This window comes from Columba livia, chromosome 11 (assembly GCF_036013475.1).
Source record: "Columba livia isolate bColLiv1 breed racing homer chromosome 11, bColLiv1.pat.W.v2, whole genome shotgun sequence".
NCBI classification, from domain to species: Eukaryota; Metazoa; Chordata; class Aves; order Columbiformes; family Columbidae; genus Columba; species Columba livia.
The window spans coordinates 5,099,661-5,121,943 of record NC_088612.1 but is presented as its reverse complement, the minus strand read 5'-3'; the positions used below and the strand labels follow the sequence as shown (position 1 = coordinate 5,121,943).

Genomic DNA, 22,283 nt, shown 5'->3' with positions numbered 1-22,283 from the left:
ATACCAAGAGTAAATGACTACAGCCTCTGGTAAGTGACTGCTTCATAAAAAACACTCTGCTTTATTAGAAAAGTTACAGTAAAAATGTAAAAAACCCGCAAAGTTACTACAAAAATCTATGTACAAGTTCTGCAGGACTGCAGAGCATCTCTCTCCAAGGCTGCTAGGGCTGAGCAAGCCCTAGGGCAGGGGTTTCCAAACTGTAAACAGGTTTTTTAGTGTTTAGAGGCCAGGGTGGGAGGTATCTCGCACTACCCAGTGTTGATGCTGCTGAGGATGCAGGAGCAAAGGTGTCCAGTCAGCAACTGTGTAGACTGGCAGCAATGTGGGCACTGTAGCCTGATAGTTATTTCCCTTATGATGAAAATTCATGTAATTTTCTTCCTCAGGCCTCTGAAACGTACCAGGTTTGTAGCCAGGCTGGCTTATGGGGCACAAAGGCTCTTAAACTCATGTCATTACTATCTGCTACTCCCTGCCCTGTGCCAGGTAAGCGCTAAGCCTGCAATTAGACTGGGTTTTTCCTCACGTCGATCATTGCTGGGTGGTAAGGCACTGGGGTGACGCTCAGGCTGGCTCTGCGCAGCTCTCGCCGGGGCTTGGCGGCAGGAGCCAGGCTCCGCGGTGGGTGCACCTCCAGGGGCTGCCCCGCTCTCGGCAAGTGCTCAGCATCCCGCTGCCGAAGGTCCGCGGGGCTGTCGTTGGGCAGGGACGAACGCCGCCACGTCGATGGTAAAGGCGCGTGCACCAGGTCCCTGCTCTCGTCCCTCACCCGAGGGCTTTCTTCCATGGGCACAGGCTGTTCCCCAAGGCTGGGCTCCTCGCAGGTCCTGAGCACAGGGGGAGCTCTGTCCCCAGCCCCATGAATGCTTCTTTCTGTGCCTACTGGGAAAGATTTCGGGTACAGTGAGATGAGGAAGAATATTTTACAATGAGAGTGGTAGAACACTGGCACAGGTTGCCCAGAGTGGTGCCGCATGCCCCATCCCTGGAAACATTTAAGGTCAGGCTGGACGGGGCTCTGAGCAACGTGATCTGGGTGAAGATGTCCCTGTTCATTATAGGGGGTTGGACTAGATAAGCTTTGAAGGTCCCTTCCAAACTATTCTATGAGCATCAAGATATCTAATTTTCTCATCAAAATCAGTGCCTGTGGAGCACTTGTTCAAGGCCAGCAAAGTCCCACACCACTCCTCACTCTGCTCCAGGCTCTTGCTGCCAGGGAAAGGAATTTAAACTCCTTTTAATTCAGTAGGATCAGCAAAGCCCCAGCCTGCTTTTCCTCTCACCTTTGGTCTGTCCAGGATGGAGGTTCATGTTACTCAGCCTCTGGTTCAGCTCCTGGTTTGCCCACATGTAACGGCTCAGCTCCTTCTCCAGCACCTGAATCCTCGCCTCGTACTGCAGCTTGCTGCTGGCCAGCCCCTCATCCATGTGCTCTACAAAGAAAAATGAGGCCATTTCAAGCTGCGAGCCCCGTGAAAGACAAAAGCTGTGCCACTGCTGCCCGTTTCGGAGCTGGGCGGTTACCGCGGCTCTGCTGGAGCAGTAACTGAATGTTCTGCTCGTGCTCCTTCTGCTGCAGGGTGAGCTGCCGGTCCATCTCCAGGCGCTGGCGTTCCACAGCTGCCTCCAGCCAGTACACCAGCTGCTGCTGCTCCTCCAGCTGCATCTCCAGCTCCGAGAAGGCAATGTGCTGCCTGTGCTGATCCTCTCGCAGCGTCACCACCTGGCCAGGGCCCAAGAGCAAGAAACATCTCAGCTCCTTCAGAGCCTGGAAGCTTTCCCGCACCACTGAGCCTGATCAAGTTACTTTTTTGGGTACAGCGTACAAAGGTTAGTAGTTCTGGGATGTCACAGGTGCCTTGCAGAGGGAAGAGCAACACGTGGCTGCACTGCTGTGGCAGAGCCACTGCAGGGATCCATGCATCCTATTCACTAGTTAGGCTTCTCTCCCAGATGTTGGGGACAGGCAGGGATCATGGTGCTGTCTGTGGCTTTGTGACCTGACTTTACAGGGTAAAAGTACAGTAGGATGCAGGCAGAAAGCTTGAAACTGAGGAAAATGAGAGTTTGGCCAGATAATAGAGCTCCCACCAGCCCAGAAGGCAGTTGTCTCCTACCTTGTCAAAGTACTTGCAGAGCAGAGCTCGGGTCTCGGAGGAGGACAGGTAGCTGAGCTTGGCCATGAGGTTCATCTCGCACTGGGACAGCAGGCTGGCTGAGGCCCGCAGGACTCGTTGCCTGCATGTGATGGACTCATTCTTGTACTCGATGGCTGCATCCAGAGCCTCGATTGCCTCGTCCAACTGGAACAAGATCCGTTCTTCCTGCCAGGGCAGAGCTGCAGTTACTAGAGAGCAAAGGGTTTGCTCTGTCTCAATTTGCCCTGACCTCCCTTGTCACCTCAGTAGTGCTGGCAAGAAGGTGGGTATGCAGAGTTTGGGGATGCTGGGAAATATCTGCTAACAACCACATGCTCAGGTCTTTACTTAGAATCACAGAATCATGAGGTTGGAAAAGACTTTTAAGATCAAGTCCCACCATTAAGCTAGCACTGCCAAATCTACCACTAAGCCATGTCCCTAAGCACCACTACTACGTCTTTTAAATGATTCCACCGCTTCCCTGGGCAGCCTGTTCCGATGCCTGACAACCCTTTTGGTGAAGAAATTTTTCCTAACAACCAATCTAAACCTCCCCTAGTGCAACTTGAGGCTATTTTCTCTCTCCTATCGCTTGTTGGGAGATGAGACAGACACCCATCTCCCTATAACCTCCTTTCAGGTATTTCTTTCTTACTACTTTCTGCTCTTGTAAGCAGAGGAGCCCAGCCCAAGAAAAGGTACCTCTGGGGACAGCAGGGTGCCCTGACGCAGCTTGTTGTCGAGTTCCAACCTCTGTTTGAGCAGCTGGTCCTTCTCCTGGCGCAGGCTGTTGATCTCCTGGCGGATCTGCTGCTGGTCGTGGGCGCTGCTGTGACGCAGCTGCCCATTCTTCTCGGTCAGCTCCTTCTCCAGGTGCTCCAGGCGGCTGGACACACGTACTATGTCATCTGTCAGGGCCTGAAGCAGAAGATGCTCAAGGGGATCTGCTCCAAAGGCAAGTCAGACTCCCAGTCCCTTTCTACTCCCACCTCTGCTGGAAATCAAGCAAGGGGTTGAGGTGTCACGCTCTTGTCCTACCTGGCTGGAACGCAGCCGTTTGCTCTCCAGGCCATTCTTCTCCTGCAGCAGGGCTTCCTTTTTGGCCACAATAGCTTCCCGCTTCCGCAGCTCATCTTCCAGCTCATCCAGGGCCCGGCGCTGCTCCAGAACTTTATCCATCTCTGTATCCAGCCACTTCTTCTGTTCCTCGATTTTCTGATGGAAGGAGAGGAAAAAGGCATGTGCGTGCATGCAGACAGCAGCAACAACGCCCAAGACTGCTAGACTAAGGGAGCAATGGGGTTGAGAGTCTTGAGTCCATTTCTGCTAACGCTGGTTTTATCCTTCCAGCTGCTCTGAGAGGCAGAGCTGAGCTACAACCACAGCTGCCAAGGAGCCCGTAGGGGCTGCATCTCTCACCGCCCTTCTGCTAATAGACAAGATTTCACAGTTTCTCTACCAATGATAGGATTTAGAAGAGAATCCTGGTCCTTGGGGTAATGTAAGATCTAAGTCCTCTGCTACTAGACACAAGTGACATTCTGGACTGTCCTCCTCAAGGGCAGGATGGGCTACGTCCCATCTCAACTTGAAGCTCCTGCTTCCTCCTCATCAACCAGCACTCTGCCACAGCCACCCCCTTGGAACTGGAAGCAAGTGGCAGGTTCGCTCTGCCTGTACCTGCTGCTGCTCCAGGCTGATCATGGAGCCGTTGCTGCCGCTCCGCCGCTTCCTCTGGAAAGCTGCTATTTCCTCTGTTTTGATGCGCAGGATTTTCTGGTGCTGCTCGTGCTTCAGTTCCAGTTCCTGTACGGGAAGGAGTAGCTGTGAGCCTCAAGAGGAAGTTTCTGTTCTGTGCTAGTTCTTTGGATACTCCTAGAAAAAAAAATCCTCTCTCCATCCCCATGCTCTCCAAGACAATCACAGACCCCATCAGAGCTACTCATCTGCCCAGCAGCTTGCAGAGCCCACCCATCATTGTCTTCACAAACACGGTGGTAGCACAACTGCTCCTGCCTGTTCCTACCTTGACTTGGTGCTGCCTCTTATTCACCTCCGTCTCCAGCCGCCGTTTCTGCTCGCTCTCCTCCCGCAGCCGGCGCTGCAGCTGGCCCTGCTGCCGCCGCATCAGCTGAATGTTCCTCTCCAGCTCCTGCACTCGCTTCTCGCTCTGGGCTGAGAGTGACACCAGCCTCTCCGTCGCCTGCTTCTTCTTGCACAGAACCTGCCGGAGGGCAAAAGCTGCTCTTGGGCTCGGTGTTTTTTGCAGAGATGTTTCCAGCTCTGCCCCTGCCCACCTCCCCGGCCAGACAGAGCCCTTCCCACTCACCCGTGCCTTGCTCTGTGCGGCGGCCACACGCGTGCGGTACTCCTGCAGCTTGCGCTTCTCCCCGGGGTCGCACAGCTCTTTGCTCTCCAGCTCCTGGAGCTGCTTCTGGCTGTCGCTCAGCTCTGCCCGCACCTGTTCTGCCTCCTGCTCCAGCTCACTGATCTTCTGGCAGTACTGCCTGTTCAAAGCCTGCGCATCCTTGCCTGCAACACATCCCCCCTCTGCCGTGACCTCCAGGCCCCTTTCCTCGCAGGCAGGATCCTGCCAAGCGACGGATCTTTCCTCTCTCTCTCCCCAACTATTTTTTGCTACTGAATGCTCCCCTTCCTTCAGCTGCTCCAGGGAAGGAAGAAACCAATGGGAAGGGTCTTAGCTAGAGGGATAGAGAAACAGGGCTCTGCTGCCTACAGGAGAAGGGATTGAGCATAAGCAATGCAGGGACGGAAGGTGAGGATGGGAGTAGAGACAAAGCACCCCAATTAGGAGATTTCATGGGGAATGGGTGCACGTTCCTGCCAGCAGCTCTGCACCTGTCTTAATGAGCTCCGTGATCAGCTCCTCCTTCATGCGGATGTTGATCGCCAGCTCTCGGATCTTCTGCTGTGCTTGCACCAGCCTCCACTCAGAACCTTTCCCTGGCAGGCGCTCCTGCCTCCTGCAGACCTCTGCAACACAGATTCCCAGGTGAGGAAGGTCCTGTCTTAGCAGCCAGGTGACAGAAGAACAATCTGATCTGTAGCCAAGATCTGGCACAGTGTTGCTGAGGGTCACCTGCAGCTTCTGCCAAAACACGCAGCTCTCGCCAGAGCCCCAGCGGCTCAAGTTTCTCCTTAAGAAAAGCAGCTGCTAGACTGTCATCTGCTCTATTTTTGTCCTCTGGGCTCATCCAGGTGAGACACGCTGCCTTCCTATCAACAGTACCCAACAAAGCACCACCAGCCCTAGGAAGACTGTCCAATAACCTACAGCTGGCACTTGCCTTTTGACAGCTCCAGCTGCTCCTCCTGAATCGAGTGGGCATTGCCTCCACTTAGCTCCTCGCTCAACTTGCAGATCTCCTTCTTGCTCCAGCTTTGGATCCCGTTTCTAGAAGGAGCAGCAAATGAATTAGTAGTGTCTGGGTACTGCCAGAGCTGTTTCCAGTGAGATCCACAAGCTTCAGAAGGATATAGAAACAGTCGTTGTGGTCAGTAAAGATTGTAATTAGCTCCCCAGCAAGCAGGCAGCTGTCTTGATAGAATTGCTAACCCCAGAAACAGCGTTTGCTTCTACATCCTATTGAGGGCTGGGTCACACGAATGCCAGGGCACTGCACAGTGCTGGGACAGTCTCAACTCACCGGCGCTGGGACAGGGACCGTTTCTGTTCCCACTCCTCCTCCTCTCCTGAGGACAGCTCTGCCGGCTTCTCCGGGTCCTGGCTGAGCTCCCTCCTCAGCTCTGCGTCCTTCATCTCTGGATTGCCGGTTGGGCACTGCGTGTGGTTTGGGTGCCAGCTGGCTGAGTCCTCCTCCTGGAAGGAGGGGATGGTGTCGAGCTGCTGGGGCAGAGGATCAAAAGAGAGGGAACACACTGTGTGAGAGCAGGTGCTAGGAAAAGCAGGTGGCTACCACTGCTAGACACAAATAAAAGCAACACAATGGAGTTGAACGTGTTTTCAGGAGGAATGGTGTGTTGCTAGACCCAGCTGCCTGCCCTCCCGCCTTCCGCTGCTCAGAAGCTGATCAAATGTGAAACCTGCCTGTAACAACCAAGTAAAAGCTTCAGTTTTGAAGCTGGGCTGTTTTTGCCAGAGTTGTGAATCTCTTTGGATGTGAACGCTGAGCACAGTCCTCTAGACTACGCCTCTGGCAAGCTTCACATTCAGAGTCAGGGGAAAAAAGCAGTTCCTGTGGTGGAGAGCATCTGAAAAGGCAGCAGCTCCTCAATGGCACAGACCCGCACCCTCACCTTCCTGCAAAGAGCTTTTCCACCCTGCTCTGTGGGAAGGAGCCCTGAGGGAACTCCGCTGAGGCCGTGGGATGGGGTGGCATCCAGCGGGGCCGTGTGAGGTCTCTGGCCAGCAGTCACCAGGTGAAGGTTTTCCAGCAGTTCTGGCACACACAGGTTGGGCATTGCCATCTCCAAGCGCACGTGCAGCTCTGAGATCTGATCCTGCTGTTCCTGTAGCTTGTCACTCTAGGAGGCAACGAGAAAAATGTGGTTTTGTACATGTGGATCCTGGACTTGCTGCAGAGGAACCTGAAAGCTGGGCTGTGCTTTCCTGGGGAGGAAAAGGAGGAGTGGGACAGGTCCCTACAAAGAGAGCAGAGCCCAGAAATACCTGCAGCTTGTACTGCTCCATGGCATCTTCCAGGGCAGCCAGGAAATCCCGGTTCTCCTCCTCCAGGCGCTCCACTTGCCTCTGCAGTTTGGCCACCTGCTCGTCTTTGATGGACTCACACCCCTTCTCGCTGTTCCCCTGCACCCCAAAATACAAGAGAGGCAGCATCAGCATTCACCTTGTTTTTTCTCTTCCCATGCTGGATTCCACAAGGGCACAACAGCTGTGCAGAACCAAACTTTTCCTGTGAATTAAATCTCTCTGCCACAGCTGAATCCAGCTCTCCCTGCCTGCTCTGAGGACCATGACATTCTGCCTCCCCACTGCCTCTTGGCCAGGTTTCTTCTTCTCTCCTGCCCCTTCCACTGAGCTGTACTGAGGCCGCTGCATTCAGTGACCACCAGATGAACCCCACCTTGGGGCTAAACCACCCCAACCCTTACCTGGGCTTTTGCCAGCTTGGAGCCTTGTGCATCGGGGGTCTGGTCTTCTGCCGAGGTGCTCTCGATGCCGCTATCCAGCCCAGCCGAGGTCAGCTCGCTCCTCTCGCTCTCCACCGCGCACAACCACTCCTTAACCCGCAGGATCTGCTCCACCGTCAGGTTACTGTCCTCCTGCAGCTCCATCAGCAGTCGGTACGCGGCGTCGGTGCAGGTCCGGTAATGCGCACACTCGGCCAGCAGCCGAGCCGTGGGGTCGGGCGCGCAGCGTTTGGCGGTGGCCGCGCGGTTGATGATACGGGTCTCGGAGCGGTGCCGCTGTTCCAGCGCCTTCTGCAGGTTCTTTATCTGACGGTGAAGATCTTCGATGTGCTCCGTCTCCTTGCGGCAGTTCACCACGGCTTTGTTCTGGATGTTTTGAGCCCGGCTGGCGTAGTTCAGAGTATTGAGGCTTTCATCGAAGTCAGCAGAGGATGGGCTCACACAGGCTATCATCACGGTCTGGGCATTCCCCCCCAGGGAGTCTTTCAGGATCCTAGGGAAGAGCACAGCAATTCAAATAGACAAAATATAATACAATACAGGAACCAGAAGGTTTCCAACCCCTTTCAGAAGTTAAACCCAAGGAAAAGCATATTCTCACTCTGCGGAGGGCTCAGCACCAATAAAGTGAGCAGAATGATTATGCAGAGGAATAATAGTTTGGACCATGGCAAGTTTCATCTGCATAACTCCTGAGGCTGGGAGCGCCCCAGCTCTGTGATCGCTGCTAGGCACATGCTACACGGGAACCTGCTGGAGATTGCAAAGGCCACTTGCTCAACCTAAAAACTAACTGCAGACCATCAAACAAGCCTACTAGGAGCCTTTCTTATTCACTGCCAGGCAGGAAGGGTTAGGACATGGTCCGAGTGTCCTATCTGGAAGTGTACAGAGCGGGTGTGTGAAAGCAGAAGGGACAAGTGGCCCTGCAAGCTCCTCTTAGCTACCCTGAAGACTTTGCCACCACCCAACCTTGCAGGCTGGACATGAGAAAAGCGGGGAGGAGCACCTGTCACCTCCCTCCTGCTGGGCCAAGAGCCTGTGAAATGTATAGAGCATGGGGGACCCGGTCCCAGCTGTACCTGGTGATTTTGGAGTCCCTGTAGGGAATGTGGCTGCTTTTCCTGCGAGGGTCTCCCAAAGCACTGATGACGTTGCCCAATGCCAGGAGACCACTGTTGATCTGAATACTCTCCTTTAGCCTCTCCCCTGTGTTTCCTGTCTTCACAATTCGCTCCGAGCCTGCCAGATCCACAAAATGAAACTTGGAAACCAGGACCTGGCCCGAGGCGGGGATGGAGGCAGGGGCGTGGTGGAGGAGCAGGCGGCCGGCCCCACGCCGCTGTTCCATGGTCACTGTGAAGATGGTGTGCGAGCGGCTCGACTGCCTGTTGATGTGTGTCGCTCCTGTGTGCTTGGCTGTGTTCCCCATCTCCAGCAGGCTCAGCACCTCATCCAGCCCTTCTACTTCTGCCTCCTTCACACCGCAGAGCACTGCAACAGCAAACAGAGCTGTGGCTGTGCCCAAGGATGCAGATACTCTGCACAGCCTGGTGCCATCACCCTGCCCACACAGACCGGCTTTTCAGCACCGAGCAGGACTAAGCACAGCAACCTGCTGCAGGGGAGGGATGGAGGGAGAAGACCTGGCTCTGCCACCAGGAACAAACAGCCCAACACTGGCCTTAGCGTGGGAAGAAAAGGGTGCTCGTGAGAAGCCACACATACCAATGTTCCCCTTGTCATCCTCACGGATCTGGATGTCTTTGCTGGCTGTATCCACCTGCAGTAGGTCCCGAAACTCCTCCTTGTACACTTCCAGATAGGACACTCGGACCATGTAGTCGATCAGGTCATTCTCATCAATGAGCCTGAAGGTCTCGGCCATGGCTCGCGGGATGATGCCCTGCTCATCTTCATTGATGGAAGCTGCCAAAGAGATGCATGCGGTCATGGGGGGCAGCGAATGTCTGGGGTGCCCTTGCTGGCCGGGGCCAGAGCCGTGGGCAAGAGCCTGCTTGAGTGCACGTCAGCTGGACAGGAGCAGCCTCACAGCCTGGATTAAACATCCCCCTGAGTGTTTCTAAGCAAATCCTATCCCACTGCTGTGCTGGATTCCAGCAATGCTGCTTGTTTCCAGTCCTTCCTCAAGAAGGAAAAAGCATGTTAGCATTTCAGCAGGTAGCAAACAGCACACCTGCAGCTACATCACGCTGTCCTTTGAAGCCAGCACAACTCCACAACCTCTCCCAGCCTGAGAAGTTGTGGGGTTTTTGTTTGTTCGTGTTTGTTTGTTTCGAGCTTGCAGCCTGCTCGTATCTGGCCACAGCACTCTGCTGTCTGAATGTCTGAATTGTAAATGGTTTTGCTTTTGTGTCCAACAGCCACATAAAAAGGCCATCCCCAAATGTGATGCAATGACAGCCTGAACTGGGAAACTGAAAACAGAGGTAAACTGAAAGTATGGAAACAAATTAATGTTTACAAATTGTGCAGTTAACTAAGGCTGACGAAAACATCTACAGTACATCCTAGTAAGATACCAACAGTACCATTAAACCAGCACTTATGCTAGGGAAAGGTTTCTTCTTTCCTTCTCTCCTTCACATAAACTAACATGAATACCACCCCACAGTTCTCCCTCTCCTTAGGGCATATTTCAGGACAAAGCTGACAGACTCCAGACAGGTGACAGCAGTGGTGCCCTAGGAAGATCACCACCACCTCCAGAACAGCCATGGTCCTCTCTGCAGCGGCAGAAAAGAAAACCTACTTGCTGTGATCTCAAAGAAGGTGTTGTCCGGGGGGGGTGGTGGTTACAGCAGTGTGGGTGGTGGGAGGAGAAGCTGTTGGGGTGGGCAGGATGGAGATGGGATGTGGTTGGGTTGGTGGGGTTCGGCTGGGGGGGCAGGGAGGGTCAAGAGGGAAGGCAGGGTAGAAGGAGCATTTGGGATGGTGATGTTGGAAGTGATGGAGATGGTGATGCTGTTGGCTTGGATGGAGAGAGCAAAGCTGGTGAGATGGGTGGGGATGGTGGCAACGGTGGGGCTGCTGAGTTGGGAGCAATGTCTGGGACGGTGGCGGTGGTGTCTTGAAACGAAGGGATATGGTGATGTGGCAGCGGTGGGTTGCTGAGGAGAGCAGAGGAGGGTGGAGATGCTGGTGGGACCGGGATGCTGGTGGGACCGGGATGCAGGCGGGCACGGTGCCGCGACTCACCGACGCTGGCCTCCCCGATGGTGTAGGTCTTGCCGGAGCCGGTCTGCCCGTAGGCGAACACGGTGGCGTTGATGCCGCGGAAGAAGGCCCGCAGCAGCGGCTGCACGCAGGCCCGGTACACGGCCGCCTGCCCCGCCGCCTCGGGCAGCACGGCGGCGAAGCGGAAGCGGCGGCGGCCCAGCGCCACCTCGCCGGTGGCAGCGTCGCCCCGCAGGCAGGGCCGGTGTCCCCGGAGCGCCTCCCGGGGCAGCAGCGGCCGCACCCGCACCGCCACCCGCACCGCCGCGCCCTCCGCCGCCATGGCGGGGCGGCCCCGGGCAGCGGGATGGGCCCGGCCCGGCGCGCAGCGATGGCGTCAGGCGGCTCCGCACGGCGCCGCGGAGGGGGAGAGGAGGGGAGAGGAGGGGAGAGGAGGGCTCGGCGGAGCAGAAAGGAAACAGCCCGGGAGGGAGCGGGTGGAATGCGCGGTGGGTGGAGGTGGCGGCTGCGGACACGGGTGGGCTGCGGGGATTACGGGGTGGGGTGCTCCCGGGGTGCTCCATCATTTGTGAGACAACGCTTGGGCACTAGTGACATGCTCCATCATTTTTGAGGTTCTCCGTCACTTGTCAGACAACGCTCTGTTGCTCCATCACTTGTGAGGCAACGCTTGGTCACTAATGGCACACTCCATCACTCATGAGATGCTCCGTCACTTGCGAGACAATGCTCTGTTGCTTTTGAGATACTCCATCACTTGTGAGATTCTCCCTCACTTTCGTGACGACGCTCCATCACTCGTGGAATGCTCCATCACTTGTCAGACAATGCTCCATTGCTCTTGAGATGCTCCATCACTTGTGAGACAATGCTCCATCGCTAATGACACGCTCCATCGCTCTTGAGATGCTCCATCACTTGTTTGACAACACTCCATCACTTGCACGACGCTCCGTCACTCGTGAGACAACGCTCCACCACTTGTGAGACGCTCCATCCCTTGTGAGATAACACTGCATCACTCGTGAGATGCTCCACCACCCCTTGCAGACAGCCCTGCAGTCGCCACAGGGAAGGGAGAAGGGGCTGCGTGTCCCTGCCAAGGGACAATGCTCCTGATGTGAAGATGTGGCCAGCCTCCTGGGATATGGTTTGCAGAGCAGCTGGTGCAGACAACTGGTGCTTCCCGGCTGCCTACCACGCTGGGGGATGATGGGGCCTGCTCTGGGCACTGACGTGTATTTGGGATGATCTGAGCGATAACAGAGTTTTTCATCCGGCTGCCTGCAGCTCCCTCTGCACCACCCCTGCAGCCGCGGAGAGGGGGATGGCCCTCGCGGGTCCCCTGGGTGCCGTGGGAAGTGCTGGCTCCTCGGCTGCGCGGAGGGAGTCGCACACGCCGCTGGGACCACTGGCAAGTCATGGCTGCGCTCGGCATGGGGCTGCGGCTCCCGCTGCGCCGCAGCGCCAGCTTCACCCCTGACCACCCTGCCCTCATGGAGATGCCTGGTCCCACCACCCTGAAGATGGAAGCAAATGTCCTTGTTATGGGAGCGGACAATGTGGGGAAATCAGGTAAGAACTGACCGTGGGCTAGGAGCAGGGGGTTCCCAGGCAGGGAGACCTGTTTTTTCCCCCGAAAAAAGGCTAAAAACTGCAGCAGTGTTTGGAGAACAAACTGCAGAGAACAGCCCCATGGAGCAAGCTGGTGAGGTGAGGCTGCGCTTTCGGGTAGGATGGTGATTCGAGGTGGGGAAGCTCAGCACAACCTCGAGGCAGCAGGCGAGCGGCTGGGGAAGGTATTTTCTGCTGAGCTGTGGTTTGCTGATGCTCTGGTTCGTGCTGCGCCTCTGCTCTGCTCGCAGACAGGGAGTAAATAGGGAGACAGCGCCTGACTCTGCTCTGGATTAAAAAATGTAAATCCTTCAGGTTTAGGGTTATTCTGATGGTGCTTATTCTCCTCTCTGCAGCTCTGACTGTGCGTTTCCTCACCCGGCGCTTTATCGGGGAGTACGGAGACATGGGTGAGTGCCAGGCCAGGGCCAGGTGGTTCCCATTAGGGATGGGGGTCAGGAAGGCAGCCGGCTCCTGCCTGTGGGATTTCATTGCTTTCCATCCTTTCCTGCCTTTTTCCAGAGCCTTTGCTTGCTCCTGGGATGCTCAGTGGTTGTATTTGTTCAGTGACTCACCCCTTTGGGGTGCAAAAGGTCCTGGGTGGCAGCTGGTGTCACCAGTGTGCCTGGGGACTGCACGCTGTGGTGGTGACAGCCCTGGAAGCCACCATGTGCTGCATGGGTGTTGCTGTGTGAAAAGAGTCTGCAGACCTTGCCTTGTAGAGCATGGTCTACCAGGGTGGACATGACAGGTTTGTCCCCATGAGCAGAAGACCTGGGTTGAACGGGCTCTCTTCTGGATTCATAAAGATGATGATTTTTCTCATTTTCTTGGCAGAATTCATTTACAGCCACAACCTAACTGTGGATGGCCGAGAGATTCTCTTCCACATCTGGGATGTCCCCAGTTCCCAGGTGAGAGGGCTCCTCTTCCATCCCTTGTTTTCACTCTGGGGAGAAAAAAGAGGTCTACTAAAAGTTGCATGGGGGGAACCATAGGCATAGGCAAAACTCTCATGTCAGGTGGTCTGTAGACAACTAAATCCTTGCCTGCAGCAGCCTTGCTGACAGGGTAGCAAGAGCCACCATAGCCCATGGTCCTCTGACTGAGGATGTTGGGGCTGAAGCACGAATGTTGTCAACCTGGATTGAGGATCACAGCACCCTGTGCTAGCAGGCAGGTGTGAAAGAAGGGAGCTGGATAAAAGACCTTCCTTTTCTCTGTCCCCAGGAGCAGGCAGAGGAGGGTTCCTCGGAGGAGAAGCGAATCCAGTGGGCAGACTGCTTTGTCCTGGTCTACAGCATCTGCGATCGCGCCAGCTTCAACATCCTGCCCCTCAAAATCCAGTTCATCAAGGCAGCCAAGGAGGGGCAGAGCCAGGAGAAGGTGCCCATCGTCATTGTGGGCAACAAACGGGACCTGCACCACCAACGGGTGGTGTCCAGCGAGGAGGGTCGGCTCCTGGCCCTCTCTTTAGACTGTGGTTTCTATGAGGTCTCTGCAGCTGAAGCTTATCATGGGGCCCTCATGGTCTTCCACGGACTGGCTGAGCGCATTCCTGACACCAAACTGGCGCTGAAAAAGGGGACGGGGATTCGTGGCATCGTCAAGACCATGTCAGCTGTGTTTGCCCGTAAGCGAACGGATTCACTCTGAGCTATGGCATGGGTGTTGCTTCTCTCTGCAGTGACCAGCTGGACCAAGCCTCCTCCCTGGATGCCCATGGAGATGGTGTGCATTTCCATAAGTACAATGGGTTCCTTGTTGTCCTCCTAACGTCGGGATCTTGGTCTTCTGCCATACACAGCCAGTGCAGCTGAGGACTGTAGTGCCTTCCTCTTGGCTCCATGATAGGACAGAGTCTCTACTCTTTGCTGTACCAGATTTTTAGTTGCCTCCTGAGTTTTCCTTCCATCCTCCAGTGCTGGAAACCACCAGGTGATTTTTGCCACTACTCCAGGCAGCATCATCCCCAGCTCCTTTGGTGGAAGCTGCCTGGGTTGTCGATGAGCAGGGAGGACATGCTGCTTCTGCACAGCCACCTGGCTCCCTGTCCCCCTGCTCCTGCCCTGGGATCCTTATTCCTGTCTTCTCACTGGTAACCCTGGAGCACCCATGAGCTGGCAAGATGGGGGTTTCTCCACCAGGAAGCCGCACCAGCTGACTCCAGAGGACCTCAGTGAGGGCTGACGCCTCCCATCCCACCCACTTTGCTTTTGAACTGCCCTGCTGGTGGTTCTTTCGCCTACAGCCTTTCAGTGATTGCAGCAGTTTCCTTTGTGCAAGTGTCATACGGGCCCTGCCTGGGAAAATCCAGGCGCGTGGCTGGTTCCCAGGGTGGGGATTGCACCGTCCGCCTTCCCAAGCTGCTCCTTCTGCAGAGCTGCGTGTCCCTAGGGAGGAGACGAGGTGGGGAAGGGGTCGCCAGGCTCAACGCTGAACGCTTGTGCTGCTGGGAGGATTTTCACTGCCTATTCCCAAACCTTTCCCCTGATTTGCCTGGGAAAGCAGCATGTTGGGCATGTGTGTGCAGTACAGACAGTGATTTCTCTGCTCTGTTCTGGAAAAGCAATAAATCATCTTTGGCAGGAGGTCCCCAGCTCCTTTCAGCTGTGAATTTGTACTCAGAACATGGGAAAAGACACGTATTGTGCTGGCACAAGCCCCCACCATCCCTGCAGCAGCAGCGACCTGAGGATATGTTTCCCATACCCCCTCCCTTGGCCCTGGTTTGGGTGTCTTGCCCTGCTCTGCTCCATCCTTTTGGTCCTAAAGCAGCCGAGCAGACCAGGTGAGTGGCAGGTTGGGAAAGTTTATTTATTATTACAGCAGTTACAACAAGGTGCTGCGGGAAGCCAGGCTGTTCTGTGGGAGAGAGGGCCTCCAGGAGCTCCACTTGTTCTCACCGTTTTTCTTCTTGACCCCACCACCCATCCCACCATGAGCTGGAGGTGGGTGCCCAGGGCTTTCCAACTTGTGAGTGCTGCTGCTCGATGGGGACCTTCAGCTTGTCCACAGGGGATCAATCTGTGGCCAGGGATGGGCCTTGCGAGGAGGGACAGAAAGAGGAAGGGTGGGGAACCAGGCTTGCTGTGGTGATGTCTGGTGGCTTTGCTGTTCTCCCTTCTGTGTCTCAGCACTGTTCTCAGCACGAAGCCCATCTAAGTCCAGGCTATCTGTTCAAGAGGGACCAGTATAGCCTAGTACCAGGCCTGGTTGGTCCCTTTTTCTTTTCTCTGGTCTCACCATTCTTTCCACATCTCCTTTGCCTCTCTGGTCACTTCTGGTCCCACCTCCCTCTACCTTCTCCTTCCACCAACAGGGTTTTTGGCTGCCTTTATTCCACCATCCTGGCCCCGACGCGCTTCAGAAGAAGACATCCCATGGCACGTCTACCACTTTGAGCTCCTGTCCTGGTACAGGGGTGCGTGTGGGCAGCTGGTGGGGGCCCGAGCGAAGCGTGCTGGGGGCGCTTAGAGGGGAGCTGGGATGTGCTCATCCTCCTCGTGGCTCAGTCCTTCTTGAAGGCCGGGCTGTAGAGGTTGGTGTAGTAAGCCCGGCTGTACATGGCCTCCGGGCTGAAACGGTAGGAGCCCTCACTCACCCGCCTGTTGTAGGGGGTGAAGGCGGATTTCCGCGGGAGGGGGCACTCGGGCTCGAAGGCTGAGCTGCGGTAGAGGTTGTGCCGCAGGAAAAGGGGGTCCTCGAGCCCCAGGAAGGAGAGGGGATGATGGCCGCGGTACATCCGCCAGTCACCCCTCAGCTGGGATTTGTCCTCGGTGGAGGGGCTGTCAGGCTTGGTGTCCTCCTCCTTCTGCTCCGTCTCCGGGCTGGGTTTGCTGCTACTGGCTGCCTCCTCTTCCTTCACCGACTGCCTGCGGAGCTGAGGGCTGGGGTGAGTGCCTGGCTGGGCTCTGCTCTCCCTCTGCCGCACAGCCCCCCTAAAACTGCAGGGACTGCAGGACAAGCCAGTCTGGTCCCCAGTGGAGGGACTCTTGGGCAGCTGCGGTGGAGAAATGGTCCTGGGGGAGCAGTGGGGTGAGGGGAAGGAAAGTGTGTGGAAGGAAGGTCTCATCCTGAACTTTCGCTTTCCCAGGAATTTGTGGTTGCATCTCAGCTTAGGCATGAACCTTATGGAGGTGCCACCACCAGCTGACCTGCCAGCTCTATGGGAAGGACTTGTTACGGCTTGGGGGATGCTCAGGAGGAGGATGGGGCTAAGGTGTCCCACCACATCTCTGCGCTCTAGTACCTCGTGGCACCACCTGGCTCATGGGAGAAGGGTGGGTAAAGTGGGGTTTGTTGGAGATGGATGGGACCTGGCTGGGGACAAACTCACCGGCACGTAGCTGTACAGGGTGCCCAGGAGATGCTTGGGGGCACTGACAAGGGTGCCCCCAAGGGCATCCACTGTCTCCATGGCCTTGGACAGTCTGCGGGGGGTGAAGAGGATCAACCCCTCTGCTGCATCCCAGGCCACAGCCGGGACCTTCTTCACACTGGAGATGCCAGAGGCGCAGGCGCTTTGCAGGTTATGAGCCACACTGCCCACCAGTCCGGGGCTGTCCTCTGCCTGCCGAGAGACACCATGAGCTGGCCCTGTCCCTGCCAGCCCCTCCAGGCAGGACAGGGCTGGCACTGGGCTCCCCATCCCCTCTGCAACCCAAAGCCTGAACACTTTCAGCTTGCTGCTTGGAAAAGTCACCGTGGCCCTTTGCAGCAGGGTCACTCCCTGTCCCCCTTTTCCATCCTGCCCCACTCCCAGGCCCCAGGGGAACCCCCATCCCCAGCTGCGCTTCCGCTGCACACAGAGGCGAAGGGCAGCAACCCTGACCTGCTGCTTCCTGTCCCCATGTCCCAACGGAGCTGCTGCTGGGGACAGTTCCCAGCTCCGCCAGCTCCCACCGCCTTTTGCTGCTGGGACCATGGAGGGAGGATTTTTCAGGGGTGTTCAGGGGCTACACGGGGTGTGCGGTGCTGAGACCCCACAGCAGCAAAGGAGTCTGGAATATACAAGCCAGGGTGACTGTGCCCGGCACAGAGGCTGCCAACAGCCCCCAGTTTTGGGGGATCGGGGAATGGGGTTGTGCACACTCCCCCTGCTACCCCTCCTCACCTCCTCCAAGATTCAGAAGGGATGGGAGCCCGGTCCCCAAGGGTGTGGTGGAACATCCCCTATGCCAACATGATGCGTGGGCAGGAGTATGTTTTGGGGCACCCCTGGCTCACTGTCCCCCTTTTTCTCCATACCTCCTTCGAGTGGTTGTCATCTTTCTTCCCCACCTTCTCCTGCTTCTGCTCCTGCACCTTGCTCTGCCGCTGGCTCATCCAGCCGGCCCTGGTGCTCTCCCCATCACCGTGGCCCCGCGGCGCCTCGGGCATGCTTGGCTTGGCCAGGCTGCCCTGGGAGGGGAACAAAAAGCCACTGCTGGGGGGAGCTGGCATGTCCCATCTGCCCCATCCTGCTCATCCTGGATGTTTCACAAGGGCCCTGGGGTGCCCAGGGAGCAGAGGGGTTTGCTTCTTTGTACGTGGGAAGAAATCCTGAGGGTAACTGGGAGCTCTGGGATTTTGGCGCAGGTCAGGGACAGGGTTCCCACCACAGTGCTGGGTGGGAGAGGAGAGGTGGCTCCTTCTCCCCGTTCCCTCTGGGCCCCTGGAGGGGCTTTCTGCTTCAGGGAGGATGTTATGGTAAGGCTATAAATCAACAATATACATCAGGAAATGGCTAAAAATAACTCATCCTTCTAACATGGTACAAGGCTGTGTGTGAATGTGCCATGGAAACTGCCAGCCCCGGCTTGTCCTGCTGAGCGGGTATACCAGCATTGCCCACCACTCTGCTCTCAGGTGTGCTCCAATGACCCTGAAATATCTCATCCAAAAGCAAAAATGGCCCAAAAGAGGGAGGGAGCAGGGACCTGGGGGGAGCAGGTTTTATCACTCACCACGATGGGGATCAAGATGGCCAGCTCCTGCCCTTTGGCTTTGGCACGCTGGAGGCCGTGGGTGGTTTGCTGGTAAGCGCGGTGGGAAGCAGTGCTAACCAGGGTACTTATGCGGTCCAGGGTGCTGGGAGCACTGGGCTGCTGCTGGGAGACCTTGGCTGCTGACCCACGCTTCTCTTTGGGCTTCTGATCTAAAGGTGGAAGAGCACAGACAGAAGAGCAGTGGGGGGTTATGTCCCAGTGGGACGACCCTCCTAAGCAGCCCTGTGCCAAAATCCAGGGGCTTCCTCCTGCCATGTACACCCCATGAGCGAGGTGCCACCCCACATGTGGCCAGCCCTCCCTAGACACCTTCAGATGGGATTTGGGTGTCAGGACTACCTGCTTCTTCATCCTCCTCCGGCAGCAGGTACTCCACCAGCTTCTCCAGCCCTCCCAGGGCTGTGTCGACCCCCGCAGCTGCCATCTGGCTCACCGAGTTCCTCCTCGTGTACTTTGCTGTTGTTTCCACGGTGCTCTTGGTGGCTTCGTAGCCTTCCGCCGCCAGCTCCTTGATCTTATCCACGGAGTTGCCAATGGTGCTTTTGGCACTTTGGAGGGGGGAGGAGATGGTGTCCTTCAGTTCGGACGCGAGCTGTGGGTGAAGAGATGGAGAATAAGGCTGCCACTGTGCTTGGGGCAGAATGGGACAACTGGAGGGACCACGGGGACATCGGCCATGGCCATGCTAGCAGACAGCCACAAGAGGGGGCTGGAGTTAGCTGGCAGGCATGGGACCTGGGATGTTGCTGACCTATATTTGAGAGCACCCCAACCATCCCCTGGATTGCAGGAGCTCCTGCTTGGAGGTGCTACACTGTTCCCCCTGAGCAGCCCATCACCATCAGAAACAAGCCCAGAGAAGACGTGCTGTGGGCTCTGCAGAGGGGCCAGGGGGTCCCAGACTGTCCCACCTGTGATTTACCTTGTCGACAGGGTACTGGAGGGCAGGGATCTTCTCCTCCAGGTGGTCTAAGCCCCGGCATGCCAGGTTGTTAGCCACGGCAACTGCCTTGGGCAAAAGCATGGAGGTGGGTTGGTGAGAAAAGCTCCTGGGCTGTGCCAGGGGCTCCCACCAAGGGAGGCTTTGGTGGATGGACTTACACTGGGGCTCCAGCCTCCGCACCACAGGCTCCACGCTCCACATGGCCAAGGCACCAGCACCCTGCACCCCCCGCTCATAGACCTCGCACACTGAGGCCATGAGCGGGTGGGCTTCCTTGGTGCTGGTGTAGGTCCGCTGGAGGCTTTCGCAGGTCGAGCTCACCACCGGGAGCTGCAGGACCCTCTGCAGCACGTTCTCCTGCACATGGGAGATGGATATTGATTAGCCAACAGCCCTTCCCCAAGGAACACTCCATCACCCACACACTGGTTGCATTTGGTGTGTTGCAGCGACCACAGAGGACCTCAGCTCATGCTGGAGGAGGAGGAAGGCATTTCTCAAACCCCACTGAGGGTCTCTCAGGTACATCGCATATGGCACAGCCATGGACAACCAGGCTGGCTGCTGCCACTGCAGAAGCAGGGACACCACAGGCAATGTTGGAGAAATGATGGTCCTCAATACCCCCATCCTGCAAGCCCGACCGTCCAGGTTCTCCCTCTGGCTTTCCACCCTGCTCTGCTGCCTCTTCCATCTGCCCCAGCCCTTGCTCCTGGCCTGGGACCAGCAAAGTCCATTTTCCCTATGTGGCACTCTGTCCTGTCACCACTGTGACAAGAAAGGGACACTGACCTCAAAAAGGATTCCCCGGCCACAGCCCGTACAGGCTACCTGGTCCCCTGTGCACACCTCTGCCTTCCCCTCTCTCCCTCTCCCCACACCCACCTTGGCACTTCCATTCTGCAGAGACTGAGTCTGCTTTGCTGTCATGGCGACACGTCCTCCTACAAAGAAAAGTTGGGAGCTGCAGACCCCACTGCGAAAGCAACACTGGGCTCAGCCTTCCCCCTCCCTTCTGTCCCCCCTGAACGTGGCAGGGCCGGGAGCTGGGCTGAGACACACACCTCCTGTGGGTGCAATGGATGTGGCATTGCCTAACACTTGACTTTTTACCAGATAAGCTGTAAAACCAATGACTCCACACAGCCCTCCCCTGCTAGTGTGTCTTAACACCCAAAAATGCAAAGAATTAGTTGAGAGGCATCTATTAACAGTTTGGAGGAGCTACAGTGCAAGGCAAGATAAAGAGCACTGGCAGAGCTGTACAGCAAACTCAGAGTAACCGGGATACTATAGATGTGCATGGGAGCCAGGCTAAGAGATGCAGGATGAGAGGTGCAGGATGACAAGTGCAGGATGAGAGGTGCAGGATGAGAAAGGCTACAAAGGCAGGACAGGAGCTGAGAGGGGAGCTGTGGGTGAGCTGCCCAGCCGTGCTGTTCATCCTCTCCCCACAGCTTTGCTGCTCACAACACCAGTGCCCATCCCGGTGCAGTCCCAGCTGGATGTGAGTGCCACAGAACACCTGTCTCCAGCAGTCCCAGGTGGGCGACACCTGAAAGCACAGCTCCAGCTCCCAGCCCTGGCACACACCCCCTTTTCTTAGCCACAGATGGAATTCAGAAGATTTAGAGAAAGCAGGTGATCCCTCTCACATCCCTCTGGTCTCTGGAGCCCCAGTAGGGACACGCTACTCACCGAGGGGCAGCTTGTCCCCAGCAGAGCAGGAGCAGAAGGTGGTGGCTGCACTGTCCCTTTGCCCAGGTCCTCTGTGAGCGATGCCTGGTGCCTCGGCCACTACCACCACGAGGCCCCACCTCCCAGTTGCGCAGGTTTGGGAGCTGGCGGGTTGTGGTGGAAACTGGCCAAGAAGCCACCATAATTTGGAACAGATGACGGCAGAAATTCCCCTTCATTGTCTGCCCTGCTGAGCCCAGGAGCTGTGGTAGAGCTGGGAGGCACCAGGGTTTAATCTTCCGCACAAGGAGAAGATGAAAAGAAGCTGCCCTTGGACATCACCACCTCGAAAGCAACAGATCACAGGCAGCCAGGGAGAAGGTGAAGTCAGGCAGGGTTTCCTGAGAGATTAAAACCTTCTTGCATTTCTGTAGCTCCTGTGATCCCCTGTGCTAGACCAGGATCCTATCCTATTGGGAAACACAACACCAGGAACATAGTTTCTCCCCAGGAGAGTTTGCTAGACACAAGAAGCAGACACAACCTGCATACAATAACCTAGGTTGGCCATGTCTGCAATTTCTATGAGAATTCACTGAGGATTTTGGTGAGGAGCCTTTTAGCTGAGGGCCAGGATACACACTGTATTAGGAAAACTCCAGGCATTTGGAGGAGACAGAAATGGAGGAAAAAGTCAGGCTGGAAGTGACCTGGATGTCACCACATCCAGCTCTTGCTCAAAGCAGGGCTACCCTCAAAGCCACATCAGTCTGCTCAAGGTCTTGTCCAGTCTTGAAAAATCTCCAAGGAAAAGATTCCCACCTCTCTGGGGCGCATCTCCAGCACTGACCATGCTCAAGGTAAACCACCTTTTCCTTACATCCGACTGGAATTTCCTTTGTTGCAATTTGTGCTCACCATCTCTTAGCCTTGCTCTGTGCACTTCTGAGCAGAGTTCGTGCCCCAGTCTGTGCTGGTCCATGTCCCTAAACATCTTACTCTCTTAACAATCCTCTGCTGGACTCTAGTCAAGATCTCACCTCTGCTAGTGTTGCCGAAACAGGACACAGGTCCCCAAATGTGGCCTCACAAGTGATCAAGGAAGAGCCACACTGATGACATGAGGACAACATAGTGACAAGAGGACAAATGTCAGAGGATAAAGGAATAACTGAGGGGATCGGGGCAGAGGAGGGACGCAGTCAGCCTGCACAGGGCTGCTGGTGTCATGGACCCCCCAGCATGAGGCAGGGAGACCCTCGGCTGCAGGTCAGGATCAGGGAGGCTCAAGCAGCAGAGCCGAGTCCTTGAACACCCACGACTGCCTGATGTCCCCATGCAGGACGTGGAGGTGTGCACCCAATGTGTCTGCATGGCTCCCACTCCTGGCTGCGCTGCTCATATGTGGGAGTGGGAGACATCCCAGGGATGTGGGAAAGGCACACACAGGAGGAAAATACCCCCTTTTCTCCCCCAGATCCTGGAGTTCACTTCCAGCCCCCAGCCCTGCAAAGCTCACAGACCCACCTCGCTAGCTGGGTACAGCAGCATGTGGATGTCCTGGGCTGTCTCCAGCCCACG

General features: G+C 56.3%; 3 protein-coding genes across 9 annotated transcripts; 1 reads left to right on the top strand and 2 right to left on the bottom strand.

The window, feature by feature from the left end:
* Positions 1–38: 38 nt before the first annotated feature.
* KIF7 (kinesin family member 7) lies at positions 39–10,903 on the bottom strand. Of its 4 annotated transcripts, none has more exons than XM_065076540.1 (18): positions 10,500–10,903; positions 9,009–9,209; positions 8,363–8,774; positions 7,242–7,773; positions 6,799–6,936; positions 6,426–6,653; positions 5,816–6,015; positions 5,456–5,562; positions 5,007–5,141; positions 4,477–4,679; positions 4,174–4,371; positions 3,828–3,953; positions 3,186–3,362; positions 2,850–3,065; positions 2,124–2,330; positions 1,531–1,729; positions 1,290–1,439; positions 39–882 (listed from the first exon to the last, which is right to left on the bottom strand). In XM_065076540.1, exons 1-18 carry the CDS (start codon positions 10,798–10,800, stop codon positions 509–511), a joined length of 4,104 nt encoding a protein of 1,367 aa, XP_064932612.1. In that variant the 5' UTR covers positions 10,801–10,903; the 3' UTR covers positions 39–508. The 4 variants fall into 4 exon arrangements, with proteins under 4 accessions (XP_064932612.1, XP_064932610.1, XP_064932613.1 ...); XM_065076538.1 differs by having other exon boundaries at positions 39–885; positions 10,500–10,890; XM_065076541.1 differs by having other exon boundaries at positions 5,816–6,012; positions 10,500–10,890.
* On the top strand, positions 10,183–14,691 carry LOC102093199 (ras-related and estrogen-regulated growth inhibitor-like protein). 3 transcript variants are annotated; one of them, XM_065076547.1, is made up of 5 exons: positions 10,183–10,295; positions 11,093–12,053; positions 12,449–12,502; positions 12,930–13,006; positions 13,323–14,691. In XM_065076547.1, exons 2-5 carry the CDS (start codon positions 11,900–11,902, stop codon positions 13,746–13,748), a joined length of 711 nt encoding a protein of 236 aa, XP_064932619.1. In that variant the 5' UTR covers positions 10,183–10,295; positions 11,093–11,899; the 3' UTR covers positions 13,749–14,691. The 3 variants fall into 3 exon arrangements, with proteins under 3 accessions (XP_064932619.1, XP_064932620.1, XP_005504188.4); XM_065076548.1 differs by having other exon boundaries at positions 10,187–10,295; positions 11,769–12,053; XM_005504131.4 differs by lacking the exon at positions 10,183–10,295 and having other exon boundaries at positions 10,979–12,053.
* Positions 14,692–14,888: 197 nt separating this feature from the next.
* Positions 14,889–20,824, bottom strand: PLIN1 (perilipin 1). 2 transcript variants are annotated; one of them, XM_005504107.3, is made up of 9 exons: positions 20,724–20,824; positions 19,911–19,969; positions 19,184–19,382; positions 19,005–19,087; positions 18,422–18,674; positions 18,041–18,231; positions 17,343–17,495; positions 16,432–16,665; positions 14,889–15,975 (listed from the first exon to the last, which is right to left on the bottom strand). In XM_005504107.3, the coding sequence occupies exons 2-9, from the start codon at positions 19,953–19,955 to the stop codon at positions 15,604–15,606; spliced, it is 1,530 nt and encodes a 509-aa protein (XP_005504164.2). In that variant the 5' UTR covers positions 19,956–19,969; positions 20,724–20,824; the 3' UTR covers positions 14,889–15,603. The 2 variants fall into 2 exon arrangements, with proteins under 2 accessions (XP_005504164.2, XP_064932615.1); XM_065076543.1 differs by lacking the exon at positions 20,724–20,824 and having other exon boundaries at positions 14,889–15,625; positions 15,697–15,975; positions 19,911–19,994.
* Between the last annotated feature and the right edge of the window lie 1,459 nt (positions 20,825–22,283).

Excerpts from the sequence above, each read along its gene's own strand:
- KIF7 (XM_065076538.1), bottom strand. The coding sequence starts at position 10,800 with ATGGCGGCGGAGGGCGCGGCGGTGCGGGTGGCGGTGCGGGTGCGGCCG. Across the intron at positions 7,774-8,362 it reads AGGGACTCCAAAATCACCAG|GATCCTGAAAGACTCCCTGG; the intron begins GTACAGCTGGGA and ends GCTCTTCCCTAG. Across the intron at positions 4,680-5,006 it reads CACGGAGCTCATTAAGACAG|GCAAGGATGCGCAGGCTTTG; the intron begins GTGCAGAGCTGC and ends GATGTGTTGCAG.
- LOC102093199 (XM_065076547.1), top strand. The coding sequence starts at position 11,900 with ATGGCTGCGCTCGGCATGGGGCTGCGGCTCCCGCTGCGCCGCAGCGCC. Across the intron at positions 12,054-12,448 it reads GGACAATGTGGGGAAATCAG|CTCTGACTGTGCGTTTCCTC; the intron begins GTAAGAACTGAC and ends TCCTCTCTGCAG. Across the intron at positions 12,503-12,929 it reads CGGGGAGTACGGAGACATGG|AATTCATTTACAGCCACAAC; the intron begins GTGAGTGCCAGG and ends TTTTCTTGGCAG.
- PLIN1 (XM_005504107.3), bottom strand. The coding sequence starts at position 19,955 with ATGACAGCAAAGCAGACTCAGTCTCTGCAGAATGGAAGTGCCAAG. Across the intron at positions 18,675-19,004 it reads TCCAGTACCCTGTCGACAAG|CTCGCGTCCGAACTGAAGGA; the intron begins GTAAATCACAGG and ends CTTCACCCACAG. Across the intron at positions 15,976-16,431 it reads CCCTGTACAGCTACGTGCCG|CTCCGCAGGCAGTCGGTGAA; the intron begins GTGAGTTTGTCC and ends CCCAGCCCTCAG.